Source organism: Macaca mulatta, chromosome 12 (genome assembly GCF_049350105.2).
Source record: "Macaca mulatta isolate MMU2019108-1 chromosome 12, T2T-MMU8v2.0, whole genome shotgun sequence".
Classification (NCBI taxonomy): Eukaryota; Metazoa; Chordata; class Mammalia; order Primates; family Cercopithecidae; genus Macaca; species Macaca mulatta.
Window position 1 is genome coordinate 142928007 of NC_133417.1, and position 16931 is coordinate 142944937.

Here is a 16931-nt window from a genome sequence, read left to right on the forward strand (position 1 = left end):
TGGCTTCCAGGAGACGCCTCTATTTTCTGACTCTCTAACTCCCCCTTCTCTGTCTTGACTTGTTCTTACACACCTCTTATCCTTCCCCTGTAGGTGTCCCAAGGTTCCTTTCTGCAGGCTCCTTTCTGTTCTATGCGTGCTGCCTGATTTTATCATCCCCTTTAATCGGTAGTGTGTGCTGAGGTGCCTGTTAGTCACCTCCACTGAAACTTTCTGCCTCCAATTCAAATTCGGTTCAATCAATAATCAAACCCATCACCTTCCTTAGAAAATCTAAAGGGATTTAAAAAGCAAAAACAATAAAAACCCCATTAGATGAAAAATAAGTGTGATGAATTGCTGGGTACAATCAGTTATGAAAAAAAATATCCTAAAGACATGTCATTTTTAAAAGAGAGTTTCTATTCCCAATTGCTACAAAAGTATAAAATACTGAAGATCAATGAGAATTAATGACAACTCATCAAAGTCCTCCATTTTGTTAGGAAAACCATTCATCCATCTATCCATCTACCTACGCATCATTTATAAGGCACCTACCATGTTCCAAGCGGCGAGAACATGCTTTTAATCGGGAGAGTCCATTCATAACCTGGCAGTGGGGGCTGAGGGAGGTGGTGGGAGAGATTCAGTACCCAGGTCACAGGGCAGCTGTGGGAAGGCAGCATGCTGCCATATGTAAGCCAGGCAATGGAGCTGTTGTGGATGCTAGAGACAAGCCCACTGTTGCTTTCCAGACGCTCTTGCTCGTCTGTCCACCGGAGGCAGTCAGGACCCTGGCCTGAGGGCCAAGTGTATTTTGCGCCTGAGCTGGACCAGCTGGCCATGGGGTACCACCTTCTTTGCAGACAGCAGGCAGGGTCTGGCTCCCCTACTTGATGCTCCTACCAATGCCCCTAGTCTTACTGGGAGATCTGGCATTGACCTGGGTATGTACCCTGCTTTGCCAGTGCCCCTGGAGTGGGAGGTGTGGTCACTGGTCCACCAGGAAGACAACTAAGGGTATTCGTTGAGTCTATGTGATGACTGTCTGCTCTGAGGCCTCTGGATGGCTGGGAGGAAGGAAGCAGCTCTGCATCAGGCAGCATGCCGCTGGTGCATTCCATGAGCATGTGCTAAGGGCTGAGGGGACCTGGGTTGAAAACCTAGCTTCACTCTTCCAACATGCATCTGTGGACAAGTTCTATAACCTTTGTGAGCCTCAGTGTGTGGATAAAGTATGTTGTAAGCTGAAAGGTGCTGTGTAAATTTCAAGTGAGCATTTCATGAGCCACACGTATAATAGATGTGTTTTTAGATATCAGTCAAAGGGATCCAAATAGGCCAGGTGCGGTGGCTCACACCTGTAATCCCAGCAGTATGGGAGGGTGAGGTGGGTGGATCACTTGAGGTCAGGAGTTCGAGATGAGCCTGGCCAACAATGGTGAAACCCCATCTCTACTAAAAATACAAAATTAGCTGGGCGTGGTGGCACACATCTGTAATCCCAGCTACTCGGGAGGCTGAGGTGGGAGAATTGCTTGAGCCTGGGAGGTGGAGGTTGCAGTGAGAAGATCATGGCACTGCACTCCAGCATGGGTGACAGAGCAAAAATTCATCTCAAAAAAAAAAAAAGGAGGGGATCCAAAGCAATAACATGAATGTAAGCTCATGGTTTGTAGAAGTAATTTACTGACATTTATTCTGCTGTAATCAGTATGGCTAGTGATTCACATTCATGAAAAACAGATGTTAGGGCTCTGATTTAGAAAAATGACTTCATGTTAGTTATCTGACTAATGGGGAGGCTGAGAGCCACTGTGTCCTCCCTGTCTGCCCTCAGCCTTGTGTTGTCATCCCTGTAAGGGTTTGTCTCTGTAGCCTCAAACCACAGCGGGAGGCACAGCTAGTGAACCAAGCAACAGACCAACACCATGGAGACAAAGTAAACCATGTTTGGGTGTGGCCCCAAATTGGTTAACTGTTCTGGCATTTTCTGGTTAGCTATGATTCTGGTGTTCCTAGAACAAAATTAGACCATGCTATTCGCCTTTTGTTTTTTTCTCAGGAGTCTCCTATACTTATGAACATGAATTTTTAGATTTCAGACAGGTAATCTTCATTGAGAGGGCACAGAGGAAGACAAAATTATATCACAGGCCTGGCAACTTTTAAGGATGCCCTCTGAGGCAGTCAGACCTGTCACAAAACCCAAAGTACCCTCTCAGTGCAGGGATTCTGGGCTTAACCAGTGATGTCGGGAGGTCAGTTCTGTGTGTCTACAGGCCATTAACTGCAGTGTGGAAGGGGCCGTAAATTCCAAGGCACTTGTTAGAAGGGGCTGTCCCTGGATCATCCTTACCAAGAGAAGGAGGAAGTCAAGCCTTGGTCACTGACCTCACAGCTCTTTAGTTAAGACCCTGGGCATCATGCTGGCATGGTCCAGATGGACCCTTTTCTTTTCTTTTTTTTTTTTTTTTTTTTTTGAGACAGAGTCTTACTCTGTTGTCCCGGCTACTAGAGTGCAGTGGCATGATCTCAGCTTACTGCAACCTCCACCTCCCGAGTTCAAGTGATTCTCATGCCTCTGCCTCCCAAATAGCTGGGATTACAGATGTGCACCACCGCATCCAGCTAATTTGTGTATTTTTAGTAGAGAAGGGGTTTTGTCATGTTGGTCAGGCTGGTCTCGAATGCCTGGGTTCAGGTGATCCACCAGCCTCAGCCTCCCAAAATGCTGAGATTACAGGCGTGGGTCACCATGCCCGGCCCCAGATGCACCCTCTTCCGAGGAAACCCCCCACCCCCAGCTCAGACCTTTCCAAGGTGCCCTCGGGTTTTGAGTTTTGTCTTCAAGGTGAAGGATTTAATGTTACTCTGCCAAGCCATCTTTAGAACTGTGAGTACTGGGATGCACATTTTGTGTACCTCCATGTTTTTATAAAATGCCACCTTTCAGAGCCACACCCACACCCTGACTTCTGACTGGACCTTCCAGTGTCAAATTTGTGGGTTCCAATCACCCTTTCACCACCCTCACAATTGACCTTGCTCTAAGTTAAATTAAAAAAAAAAAAAAAAAGAAGATTGGGGGTAGGAGGGAGGACTGCCTCAGAAGGGGGCTTCAAGAAGGGAACATTAAAGTTATCTGTATTATTTAGGTTGGTGTAAAAGTAATTGCATTTTTTGTTGTTAATTTTAATGCAAAAACTGCAATTACTTTTGCACCATCCTAATAAAACTGGGAGGCAACTGTGGACCCTCTACATTTTATTCCTGGGCTCTGGGATCTAAGAACACCAAGAAAGATGTATTAGCATTCAACTTACAGTACAGACTTTGCCCTTGAGTTGGGGATGGTTCTGAGACTTCCACCTCACAGGACTGGCTGGCCTGAAACCCAAGTCAGAATGTAGCATCCTCTCATCTAGAAGGGTGACAGGATGGCAGTTTTCCTTAATATGCTACTACTTAGCGGAATCAGAAACTGGCCATTATTTTATTGCTGGTAATGTTCATTTGTTCCTGGGACTAAGACTCATTAGCTCGCTGCTTCTTACTCCGTGAGTGTCCTGGCATGGCCCCCTCCCTGCCACCTACATCCTCTGCAGCAGCCCCCTCCCACAGCTTTTGTGGCAGGCAGTGGGTTTGTTCTCTTCCCTGGACTGCCCACAGTCTTGCTGCCTGGCTCATCCCAGTTCTTGGTCTGGTGCCCAGCTTCCTTCCTGCTATGGAGGAGAAGGAGGCCTGGGCACCTTGAGTTGAGGCACCTACCAAGGAGACTCTCTCTGGAAAAGAGGGGGCTCCAGAGGCAGCAAGGCAGGTGCTGGCTTGCTTTTACTGGACTCCCAGGACACTAGGCACCAGGCTAGCTGGGCAGCTCACCCTGACTATGCCCAGCGGGATCCCCATGTTAGGGCCTTTGGTTCTCACCCTCACAGTGGGCACTGTTATTATCACCGGCATGTTTTGGGTGAGACTCCAGGCACAGAAGCTAAGTAACTTGCTCAATATCCCTTAGTGAGTGGCAGGGCCAGGAACTGAATGAGGTGGCTTAATTCCAGAGCCCACTTCTTAATCCCTTCCCTATATGGTTTTCAGAAGCTGGTAACTAGCAATTGACTAGTGGCTTAGGGGTTAGGAAAATGCGTCTTGTGGCAATTACAGGTGTCTTCAAGCATTGCCTTAGGGACAGGCCAAGGGAACGAAGCCAGTCCCAATACTCTGCTCTGGGAGATGCGGTCACAGGGTTCAGTTACAGGGTTCCGGGTGTTGAGTAGCTTTAGAATCTGCCTATCTAGATCAGAATATTCAAACTCAAGTCTAGAAGAAGGCTGTTTTATTAATGGGTTATCATTCTCATCAGTGAAGTTGTGACCACTGGTAAAAGTCTAACAGCTTTCTACAATAAATTCCCAGAGAACATTTATAATTATTTTCTCCAAATAATTGCAGTTTATACAATCAAGAATTGTTATAGGCCAGGCGCAGTGGCTCACACCTGTGATCCCAGCACTTTCAGAGGCCAAGGCAAGCAGATCTCTTGAGGTCAGGAGTTCAAAACCAGCCTGGCTAACATGGTGAAACCCGTCTCTACTAAAAATACAAAAATGAGCTGGGCATGGTGGCGGGTGCCTGTAATCCCAGCTACTCAGGAGGCTGAGGCAGGAGTATCGCTGGAACCCGGGAGGCAGAGGTCGCAGTGAGCCGAGATCGCGCCATTGCACTCCAGTCTGGGCAACAGAGCGAGACTCCATCTCAAAAAAAAAAAAAAAAAATTGTTATAACAACATTTAAATAAGTGTTATAGGGAGAAAACAAGCTATTAAAAGATAGGCGTTTCATTATCTTTGAAAGTTGCTTTTGTGAGCCTGAGATGCTCTCAAAGACAGCTTGGCGTCTGTTCATCTTAAGTTCAACGTTTCTTCCCCAGCGGTTCGCTAAGCCTTTGCTCGGCCCCTGTTTTCCTTCGCCCCCATCCCTCCCAAGTCGTCCTCTGGCTCCTCAGCACCCATTTTCCCTGCTGCACACCCTCCTGACAACTCCAGCCCGCGGAGCCCCTGCCCTGAAGCCCTGGGCCCGGGTCACAGCGGGAAGGTGAGTGCTCACAGGTGCGCGCTCACGTTACCAAGTCGGGTCAGCGTGCAGAGAAAAGGGAATTAGGAATTGGGGGGCTGTAAAATGTAAATGTGTTTTAAATTTTACATTCCCTGGCGTGGCCTGGACAGGCTGATCTTCCGATTACAGTCCGCGTCATCCCGTCGCTTCTGCCCCCAGCCTGGCGAGTTTGGGAACCGTTTCCCGCAGGACTTTCATTGGGAGTTAGGAGGGCGCCCTGTGCCTGGAGGAGGCGCAGGCTGGAGCCCTCCAGGAGGAGACCGGCGCCTGGCAGGGTCCTCGCGGCTGCAGTCTGGACGGTGGGGACCCCGGGCTCTGCGACGCCGGATGGGCCCCAGCGGCTCGCACCCGCGCCCTGGAAGCTCGTTATCCCCCGCAGGCCGCCGCACCGGGCCGAGGGGGGCTGTGTGCGCGCAGCTGCGTCGTCCTGGAAGTCAGCCCGTCTCGGGTTGCTGTGTTAGCGGGGTTCCCGGCTGGCAGGTGCAGCGGGGCTGGGGCCTAGCCTTCCGCGTCCGGGAAGCTCAGCAGGGCCTGAGTGTGAGGGATGTGGGGGAGCCGGGAACGCAGCCCTCGCCCGGCCCCGGGCAGCCCCGCCCCGGGAGGGGACCCCTATTCGGGTCGACCCCTACTGGGCGTGGAGTCCTTCCCGGAGCGCCGGCTTCCCACGGCCTCACAGTTCGCGCTCCAGCCACTGACTCAGGCCCCTGCGGGTGGAGCTGCGGCCGGGGTCGGAGAGGTCTTTTCCTTCCGGTCCTCTTTCCCGCGTGGGCCTGAGGGGTGGTGATGGACAGGCGGGGAGGGGCCGGGCGAGACCAGGAAGATCCCGCAGAGACGGAGCGCGGGGGGCGGGGCGGGCCATGGGGCGGGGCCTGGGTAGGACGGAGCCGGTGTGGGCGGGGAAAGGGGCGGAGCCGGGAGGGACCCTTCGAGGCGGTGCGGCGCGGGGGGCGGGGCGAGGAAGGGCGGGGCGTGGGGCGGGGACGGGGCGGGCGTGGCCGGGAGGGACCCTCCGAGGCGGAGCTGCGTGGGGGGCGGGGCTGGCCATGGGGCGGGCGGAGGCGCCGGAGTCCCGCTTCCCCTGCACCCTTCCACGCCCGGCAGTGCTCAGCCCGCTGCTACCTGCGCCCCGCCCCTGCCGGCCGCGCCCGAGCCCAGCGCCGCGAGCCTCTCCCCGGCGGGCTGGCTCCTGGCCCCGGAAGCGGGAGCGTTCACTTCTCTGCGAGGGGCTCCGTCTCCGCGGACAGAACGCGCGCCCCCTGGCCCGGCCCGCGAGGGGCTCCCGGCGTGGTCCTCGAGCGTTTCCCGCCGGGTGGAGCGGGCCGAGCCCGGCAGGATGACCAGCCCCGCGGCCGCGCAAAGCCGGGAGATCGACTGTTTGAGCCCGGAAGCTCAGAGGCTGGTAAGAGGAAAGCGCTTCCGAAACTTTCTTTCCTGACTGCGGCGGGCTTTCAGGGCTTCCAGCTTGTTCGAGGTCAAGGGCAGGCGCAGGTGCCCGGGAGGCGTGGGGTGGGCTCGGGCGGGACCCCAGCGCCGTGGGAGCGGGCGCAGTGGGTGCGGGTCCGTGAGTGGCCCCGGGGAGCGGCGTCCCTCGTGAGCTGGGAAGCACATTTTATTGTGGGACGCCACCTCTAAGGACGAAAAGGCACATGGTCTCTCCCCGCCCGAGGTGGTGGGCTTCAGACAGGCTCTGGCCAGGTCTGTGCCCGGCTTAGAGTCACAGGGAGCTGCTAGTTTGCTGTTTTACAAAATACAGCACCAAGGACCGGGTGGCCAGAGCCGGTGCCCTCACCCGCGGGCTGGAACCACCGTGAAGTGGCTGGGGTGCTTTGGAGCACTCATCCCGCTCAGCACCTGAGGACCACCTCCCCCGAAGACCCCAGACGCCAAATTCACTTTGGCTTGTCTCCCGGGTCCGCCCAGCCCAGACAGTATCCTGCCTCTAGGATTTTGCCGTTGTCCAGCTCAATAGGCAGTCGTGGGACTATGGCTGTAGTTTGGCATTAAAATTGGCAGGGGATGAGGCGGAAAGGGTTTGCAAATACACATTTTCATGCAGCTTGTGATTGAACGTGAATGGGAATAAAAGTGAAAGGGTGCACTTTGGAAAAGAAATATAAAATCCTAGCTTTCCACTTAATCAGATGTTCGTGGGATCTTGGTAAAAGTATGAGCCCCAAACAATCACTCTTTCATCAGGTAGAAATTAATCATCTACTGGGTGTGTGTGTAAGATTTAAGATGAATCAGACTGCCTTGACCTTGGGAGAGCTTATTAGGAAATGCCAGAGAGAGGTGTAGAAATAGGCTGATGAACGCATACTGAAAAGCCAGTTCTTTGCTTGTCAGATGGTGGCTGTTTTTTAAATGTCCATTTTAGTGTGGATTTTCTGTGACCTCGTTTAAAACTCTGGCAGTGGGCCAGCCCTCTGGAGCTGGTTTTTACCCCTTCAACTAATTAGTTCCTAGGGGCCTGGGAATAGAGACTCTTGAATCACCGTCAGGGAAGGGTTCTTGAAAGAAGGAAGGTGGGAATGTGGCTGAGGGTGTTGGTGTTCTGAGGAGCAGCTTGGGACACCATAGATCGCAGGAGCAGGGTGGAGGTGAAGAGCCGCCTGCTGGACCGAGAGTCCTTGGAGAAGGGAAGAGTAAACATTGAGAACAGGATGTGAGGAAGCCAGAGACAGGCTGATCAGAGGAGTAAGTAGAGGCACACCTGAAGCTGCTAAGGCACTGGTTACAGGGTCTATTACTTAAGGCCGGGAGCCTCCTGGGCGGGTCTGGGTTCAGATGACTTTGAGATGCTGCTGGGAAGAAGGGAGGGGAAAGTCTGGACTGCGTCCAACTGAGTAGGTTTGTGATCATCCCAGGCCCACTGTCCCCCTCCCCCCCCCAGCCCCCACCCTCAGTTCCAAAACCCAATAAGCGCTGAAGACCAGAAGGTTTGTGTTTTGTTTTGTTTTTATAAGTTTGTGGCAGAATTTTGGCAGTGAGGCTTGCCCTGACCAAGGGGGGGGGAGCTATTTTTGGTCTTCATTTATCCCTCTTATGTGAATATTCATAGTTTTCTTGTTGATGTCTTTGATTAAGGGCTGCTACTCTGGGTTGTACCAGAATATACAGTGTATGCGTCTTACTACGTTTCTAATGTCCAAAAATGCTGAATTCTGAAACATGGCCCCAGGGGTTTTCAGAGAGAAATTGTGAACCTGTAGGAGCTGTTCTTGGTAAATGGTAGCAAAAACTATCAGAGTGAGACATGGTGAACAAAAGCAAAACGCAGTTCCTGTTAAGAGGTTAATGTTCAGGTAGGGAAGGAAATGTGCTGAATGGTGATGGGAATTGGGGGTCAGCATGGGTCGGGGGTAGGGCGTCAGCCAGCGGCTGCCCTGGACCATGGGCTGGGTATACCCATGGGAGAGTGGTAGTGGGCGTTTCACACTGGTTTGTGCTAGTTTATGTTCTGCATTGTGTCCGTGGGTTCAGGGATGGGTCTCCCGTGGAAAGGCGGGACTGGGGGCCGCACCCATGCAGAGCAGAGCTGGGTCGGTCAGAGGAAGTGGATTTGGCAAGCTCCACCTCAACTAGAAGACAAAAGCAGGATCTGAGTGGGAGCCTGGGCTTCTTCAGCAAGTGGGCACCGGCCCTGGAGCTGTAGGAGAGGGTCCAATGCGGACAGTGGAGAAACTGTGCATTTCCTCAGCTTTTGTAACTTCCCTGTGTTTGCGATGGCTTGTGTCACCCTGCTGTCTTTCCACATACTGATTAGCATGCAGCCCTTCTAAATGACCAGCACCGTCCCAAAAAAGAGCTGTTAGGGAAGAGCGTGGACACACAGTCTCCCAAGGCCCATCTCATTATAGGTACCTGGTCCAGGGTCCCCAGGTCTGGGAGAGTGGAGTCTTGACCAACGTGGGGATGAAGTTGGCACGAGGCAGGCTGGCCCTGCTCTAGCTCAGTCTGAGATGGTGGAGCGTGGAATCATATGGTGTGTTTTAGGCATGTCATTTCCCTGGGCAGGTAAGATATAAATATAGTAAAGTAGGTCTTTTCTAGTAGTATTGAGAGTGTCCTACTGGGGCAAAGATGGAGACTAAATTTCCCTTTTTCTTTAAGAGTCAGTTTCTGTTCAGCCTGAACTAATATCACACAGCGGAAGCCTCCTTAGCAAATTTCAAAAAAACCCTGCAGTCTCAACTGCCACTTATGCTGAGCACAGGAAACCAAGTTATTTATAGTTGTAAAACGGTGTTTCAGCGAAGTTGATTGGAGTGTTACCTGATTAGAGCGAGATTCTTATCCAATCCCTACAGAATTGTGAGACTAAATGTTGGTGCAGTGTGTTTGCTCCTCAAAAGGCAATGTCCAAGAGGAACTTATCCCCGAAAAACCAGGCTCTGTGACTCAGCAAAGGAATTGTTTATGACTGGTTACTCATATGCCAGTGCTTCCAAAATATCTGCTCATATTTAAAGGAGTGATCTTGAAGCCCTGGAGGCTGTAATGTTTAGATTACTAACCTCTTCACCAATCAGTAAGTCCGTTAATCTCACTACATGTTAGACATGGGAAAGGAGAAGAGGATTTTTATTACCTTACTGTTTTTACTGGAGGCCACCCAAATCCACCCAAATTTGAGTTTTGTTTTTTTTTTTTTTTTAAATAAGCTTGTTTTCATGGAATGGACTTACTAGAACTTTTATTATTCAGACTACCTAGATACAATTAAGTAAATTCATTTCTTTCTCCCAAATTAAATATTTTGACTACATGCAAGATTTAATCATTCAAAAGTGCCATGTATTTGATTATAGACCACTACTATAATCCCCCTGCCCCAGGCCAGATTCCAAAACAATAAACCAGAACACACACACACACACACACCCGGCAATGATATGTATTCTGAGACTCATTCATTCATTTTGGAAAGGGCCAGTGTTTCGAGTGGTTTCTCCTTGGTATTGTAACTTTACAACTTTAAAACTAGATAAGTAGTTTTCCCTTGAATCTAAAGTGTAACTACTTTGTAATAGAGAAGTAATTTATCTTAAATCACTATAATGAAGATTTACTCTTAATTTTAACCAAAATGTTTCATTAACATGTTTGTGTAATGAAGATGATCAAAGCGACACCCCTTGTGATCCTTCTGTCTTTTTTACTGTATGTGGTAAGTGGCTGTGTGATTTTCCTAGGGAAAGGAGTGGGCTTTCCTTGTGGGTTGGGAACCTCTGTCCCCTTCCTCTGAAGTTTCCCCAGTTTTTCCTGCTGCTCTACTAAGTGGGTGCCTTAGCATGCTTGCCTTCTCATTGTGTTGCTAAACGTCTCTGGACTGGATTTATACTGAGGTCAGTAGCTGTCAAAGAAGACATTAAGGAGTGAAAGTAGCTAATATTTACCAAACCCCTGCCACGCCCCCCTGGTGTTTTATGCCAAGGTCTTCTCTAACCCTTGAGGTAACCTTGTGGGGAGCAGATAGTTTTCTCTCAGTTTTTCAGATAAAGAGGAAACTGAGGCTGAGAAATGTCAGGGACTTTCCAAGTCCTCACAGCTAGTCAGCAGTGGAGCCGGTTCAGACCCAGGCCTGCTGACTCGGAACTGGTACTGACAACTGTCACCGCTGTGTACAATGCTACAGGCAGGGGCTGGCAGGTAGTAAATGTGCCAGGTATATCTGTGGCTGCCACGGCTACTGCTGCTGCTTTTGTCGCTGTTGTCAGCTTTTCTTTGCAGCCCTGCTGTCTCATCCCCTAGTACTGGGGCTGAAGGATTTCTTTTTACCAAAGCTGCCTCTTAGGACAGAAGTCCTTGTCCTGAATGCATACTGAGAAGTCTTCATTCTATCAAACTTTTCTGTTCTTTGCCTAGTAATTTCCAGACAGAAGAGAGCATTCAAAGAACTTACTTTCTTTTTTTTTTTTTTTTTTTTTTTGAGACAGAGTCTCGCTTGGTCACCCAGGCTAGAGTGCAGTGGCATGATCTCAGCTCACTACAACCTCCGTCTCCCAGGTTCAACCGATTCTCCTGCTTGCTTCAGACCTCCCAAGTAGCTGGGACTACAGGTGCCTGCCACCTCACCTGGCTAATTTTTGTATTTTTAGTAGAGGTGGGGTTTCACCACGTTGGCCAGGATGGTCTCAAACTCCTGACCTCAAGTGATCCTCCCGTCTTGGCCTCCCAAAGTGCTGGGATGAGCCACCACGCCTGTAGTGAGCCACCACGCCCAACCCAATGAACTTTACTTTTCTACATAAGGAAAATAATGGTAGAAATGAAATAGCTGTGAAACTTGTTTTGCTATTTTTGTACCATGCTAAAATGTTAACTACTACTTATGTCGGCATACACCTGAGAGCCGCTGTGATTTAAGCCTTTTTATTTTTCTGGGTGTGATGTAACTCCTCCCCTACCTCATCCAAGTAGACAGGTTCATGGAGGATAAACATGACAGCTGATGTTTCTTTTACAGCGGGTTCCAGGGAATATCCGCTGAATATAGGAAAGATCATCAGTCGCTGTGTGCTGCCCCAAGTGGGAGAACCCTGGTACTGATGGAGCTTTCAGCCTTCTCAGAGGAAACAATTTCAATGTTTTTGTGAAACCCTAAAGGTCTGGGGTTTGTTGGACTATCTTGAGCAGAGCAGGCAAAGGTGAAGGGAGTGGATCCCAGATGCGCTGCCTGGAGGGAAACCTGTCACCTGGAGAGGAAACGGCACAGGGGAGGCCCAGCCACCCTCGCCTCTCAGTCCCGCACATCTCTGTTAGTGGTAGTCATGGTTCTTCTTGTATTTCCAGCATGTTGAGGCAATTGAAGGAAATATGAAGATTCATTCATCTCAGGAAAAGCAAAAAATGTATTAACAGCAAGAGTAGAAGTTCACTTGCAGGGAAGATACTGTGGAGCGTATTTATTTCTCAGTGCCAGTGTGGGTAGCTGCTAAGCCAAAGATTGTGTTGTGAGGTTTGAATAGGTCAGTGTGTAAGTCATCAATAAAGTAACATCAATCATTTTGTTCCTGATTAATATGTTTGCTATTTTAGTATGCGAAGTACTTTAAAGAAGCTTATTATTCTGAAAAGCAAAGCCTGGAGATTTCCAGTAGCTAAACAGAGAAAGTCTGTGGGCAATCTCAGTGTACAAATAATTCACCGCTGGCATAAACACAAAGAATTTCAGAGGGGAAGGAAGCTCTTAAAGATTATGTCCCCTCCTACTTCTTTAATGAGGGCTCATGTTCAAAAACCAAGTAATTTATCCAGGCTCACATAACTGTAGGTGATAGAGCCCAAGCTGGAGGCTGTGGCTGGGTCTTCAGACTCCTTTCTTGATAGTCCCCACCTGCATAAACTCAGACCGAGAACAGTGCAGCCACAGCTGAGAGAGGCAGGTGGCACCCAGCATTTCTTGGACTTGTCTGCCAGGTCCCCTGAGTGCAGAGGACAGTATGCTGGCTCCTGAGGCCTGTGGGCCCCAGAGAAGCTAAAGCCTTCTTTGAAGGCTGCCATTTTACCGTAAACTTTCGTGATAATTTCACAGTCTACTCCATAATTTGTCTGAGTTAATTTTGATGGAAACATGGTGTTAAGTAATCAGTTAAGCTTTGATCTCTAACTTTATGCTGTCCAAATCTTCTTGATGGCCTGAGCACCAGGCTCCCAGACCTGTGTTCTGAATCATGCCGGGGCTGCTTCATAGAGTGTGATGGAGAGATGACAGATCCACACTGGAGTTCTGAAGCTGTGGTTCTCAACCCTGTATTTTTACAAGTTCCTTAACTTCCTTACTAACCTGAAATGAAATGCATAGGTGATAAAATCAACCAGTGCACATAATTTCAAGTCAATATAACATTTCCGTAAAAAATAAAATAGCTTATAGTAACATAATAAGAATTTTGATATAGAAATACTCAAGACCAGGTACACCAGCAGTTGAATGCAGTGGTGAGACCTGCACACACCTGTGCCTGGTGTCACAGGGAGGCCAACACAGGTGTGTTGCACTGAGACCCACACACCACCCCTCATGTTGCTGTCTATGATGTGACATTGTGAAAAGTTGACTAACTCTCAGGAAAGTTCTGAACGAAGCCAAGTATCATCTTCCCTCAATTTCCATGTCGATTGCATTCCTGGAATATTTCATGTATATTTGAACTGTGTAAAACATATTTTGAGTTTATATGTAAGTTGCAATAAGTTTGTAAATCCAAAAATTTAAAAAGTGGTTTTTCTTTTTTTTTTTTTTTTTGAGATGGAGTTTCGTTCTGTCGCCCAGGCTGGAGTGCAATGGTGCAATCTTAGCTCGCTGCAACCTCTGCCTCCCAGGTTCAAGTGATTCTCCTGCCTCAGCCTCCTGAGTAGCTGGGATTATAGGCATGTGCCACCACGCCCAGCTAATTTTGTATTTTTAGTAGAGACGGGGTTTCACCATGTTGGTCAGACTGGTCTTGAACTCCTGACCTCAGATGATCCGCCTGCCTCGGCCTCCCAAAGTGCTGGGATTACAGGCGTGAGCCACCATGCCCGGCCAAAACAGGGGTTTTTCTATCTTCCTGAGCAGTCGAGGGAAAAGTTCTTCCCATTGCAGGCGTGTCTGAATGCGGGATGGTTGGCCGACTTGGCCCTGCCCCCCTGCCCCAATACCCTTCGCTTCTTCCCAATCTTTCTGACATCCCAATCCCCCCAACATTTCCAAAATGTCCTCTAAGTCAACACTCCTGCCGCTGCCAGCTGCCACCCCAGAGTGCCCTGTGCCCGGTAATGATCGTTCTCACAGTCATGGCCGTAGGGAAGGCTCCCTTGTGGTTACTGGGGGACTTGGTGAGATTGCCTACATGAGCATTTCTTTTAGAACTGAGATACAATGCACATGGCCTCTGGGGGACATGGGGTGATGGGTACGCGGAGTCGAGGCGAGCCTCCCTTGCGTTTCGGAAGCACTAGCCTTGTGCTGTCCGTTCTTGTCCATGTCTGTGCAGGAGGACATCACCCGGCCCACTTGGTTGCTGTGAATAGCAAACTATTTTTAGAGGCTGCTGCATCTGAGGGTTGGGGGTTTATAGAGAAAACAAAAGTTGGTGGCTGTGGCCACTTCCTATAGCAAGGTGGCTCAGGAAAGGGATCCCGTGTCATAGCCTGGGTACACCACGGCCCCTCCAGGAGCTTGATTCCTTCTTAGCTCAGGGGAAGAATCGCACAAGGACAGAGGTTCCTGCTTGTCTGTGAACAAACTGGCCTTTGTGGCTACTTCAGCCTTCGGCTGCATCATATTCCTGTTACATTCACGTGAGTGAACTTGAATTACATCCTTAACACTTTTCCAAAAAGGTTATGAACTAGACTGGTGACATATCATGGGGCCTGGAAAAATAATGCTGCTGCTTTTTCACTTCTCTGCTTGATGCTAAAACCTGGAGGCTAAAATGAATGTGTGTAATTAATTGGAGAACTTCCTCCTGTTTGTGGAGTGCTTTACCGCTGGTAAACGGCTTCTCTCCCTGAACAGCCCTGTGGGGCGTCATTTCCATCTGCCATCTGAGGAGAGCTGCTGTTCATGGCCCAGTCCTCTGTCCATTGGCCCACTGGGTGTCCCTAATGTGCGCTAATAGGCTCCTGGCAAACGGCGGGCATGGCAGCCACGAATCTGCACATGAGCCGTGTGCCCTAGGTCTCCCCGGGCTCTGGTTCACATGCGGTGCTTTCCAGGCTGCAGGGCTTTCTCAGCCTGGGTGGAAGGAGTGACGTCAGAGCATTTCGCAGGAACTGCCTGCCCTAAAGCTGTGGCTCATAAACCCCTTCCAGCTTCTGTGGAGAATTCTGGAGCCCCAGGGTATCACCAGAGGGTTTAAAAGCGGAGGAACGTTTCCTGTGACTGCAGGGTGAGAGGCGCTGGGATCTGTAATTCCACACTAGGCTGGAATCCCAGAAAAGCTTCAATGCTCGGGAAATGTACGAGCTTCGCCAGGATCCCCTGAAGGAGTGTGGGGCTTTTTAAGCAAACTGCCCAGCAAGCCTCCTGCAGCACCTGCTGTCCCTCTGCCCGCAGTCAGGGCCCCGGCCCACCAGTGTTGGTTGTGTTTCTGTTCTTTGAAGAGACCGCGTGATGATCTTCTGGTAGGAGCCAGAAGAAGGATACAAATGCCATTAGAGCTGTTAGAGTCCCAGATGCCACTGGAATTGGAGTTCAGGGTGTTGGGCTGTCCCCACCCTTAGGCAGTACCCCCACTGCCTGCAACACCTCCAGCGCAGGCTGAGGCCACCTGAGGATGGAAGCACGTGTGGGCTAGGCCAGGAGGGCGTGCGGGAAGGCTCTCCACTCTGCACTCTGCTGGGGCTTTCTCCTTGCGTCCTGGTCAATAACTTCTTCTCTCTCTGGTTCTCCTTGGCCTCAGCTCCCTGAGGAGCTGAGCCAGGCTGTCCCTGAGTTCCCTAATCCGGAAGAAGGGACGGCCATTATCTTTGAGTGACTGTCTTCTTGCAGCTGGGAATCTCTGGGGCTCTGAGCAGGAGGCCCGTGGGGGGCCCTGGAAGAACAGGCGTGAGTTGAACTATTTACCTCACTGCCCTGTGTGCCCTGCCCCAGCAGAAGCCGTTTCTGCTGTGTGGTTCTGTCTAGGACTAGAGCCACTCAGGGCCCTCTGCATGCTGTGGGATCCCTTTGCAAAGCGCTTCCTAACATGTGCTTTTATCTGTGGCTCGGGCTGGGAATGGTGACTTCTTCACGCAGTCTTCCCCAGGCCTCTCCAGCCTGGCTCCCGAGATGCCACGCACGGTCTGTGCAGCCCAGAGAAGACCCTGCAGGGGGAGAAGGGTCACTTTGGTTGCCTGTCTCCCCATCTGGCCTGTGGGCCGGGCGCCTAGCAGATGGGGCTCCCATGGAGGTGCCCCCACAGACTCGGACTCCACAGCAGGCTGTGGCGCTGGCATCGAGGATGTGGCTGGGAGAACCTAGCTGTCTTTTTAGCCATTTGTTTCGGAGGCCCTGGGGGTCATACTTGTGCTTCCTTGTGTATTTTTAGATCTCTTATCACCATACACACCACCTCCATATTAGAGGGCTGTCATATTCACATATGGTGAAATGAGACACAAAAGTACAATTCTGGAGTTGAGGGTCGGCTTTCTAGGATTAGGACAAGGAGGCAACTTTGATAGTAAATGGAATCTTTTTTTCCCAGCCACCCCCACCCTCAAAGACTATCTTGCTCTAAGACCCAGTTCCTGTAAAACTGTCTGTGGGGTCCCTGGCCAGGGTGGGTGGGATCCCGGGGAAAGGGCCGGGCTGTGTGCTCCGAACAGGAATGCTTCTGGACCAACCGTTGTGGGCGTTCCTGAGAAGCCAGGGAGCCTGGATCTTGTCAGAGGAGCTCGAGTCAGCTCCTCCCTCTGCTCCGTCCTAACCCCACAGGCAGCAGCAGGAGCTGAGAGAGGACACGGTGGGGGCAGCGCTGCAAAACCCAGCAGCAGGGCCACCTTCCAGCAGCAGAAAGCATGAGTTTTGGTTTTGGGGTTCTTTCATTTCCTTCCTTCCTTTCTTTCTTTTTTAAATTTTTGCTCTTTGTTATGAAACACTGCAACCAGACCGAGCTGTGCATGGCCTGCTGCAAGCAGGTGCCTTTATCTTGAATGACCCCACATGCTGGGCAAGGAGGGGGCGGGGGAGGGGCTTGTGGGAACCCAGAACTGGGGTGGGACTGAGCCAACAGTTTAAAGAGCCTTGTACCCCCATTACCCAGCCTCAACAATTGTTCGCTTCCAGCCATTTACACCCCACCCAGGTTTTTTGAAGACAAGTCAGAGGGAGATCATTTCACTGTACTCCTCAGTGTTTT

The 16931-nt window shown here is 50.5% G+C and overlaps 1 protein-coding gene across 50 annotated transcripts in view; it reads left to right on the forward strand.

The window, feature by feature from the left end:
* LRRFIP1 (LRR binding FLII interacting protein 1) overlaps positions 1-16931 on the forward strand; it is a 167662-nt gene that overhangs the window by 65162 nt on the left and 85569 nt on the right. For 13 of the 50 annotated variants that reach the window (XM_077957974.1, XM_077957977.1, XM_077957984.1 and 10 more), the window contains exon 1: positions 6250-6496. The exons of the other annotated variants lie outside the window; for them this stretch is intronic. In XM_077957974.1, coding sequence (XP_077814100.1) covers positions 6431-6496 — 66 coding nt within the window. In that variant the 5' untranslated portion in view covers positions 6250-6430. Of the gene's footprint in view, positions 1-6249; positions 6497-16931 lie in introns of those variants that run through there. 50 annotated transcript variants of the gene reach the window in all.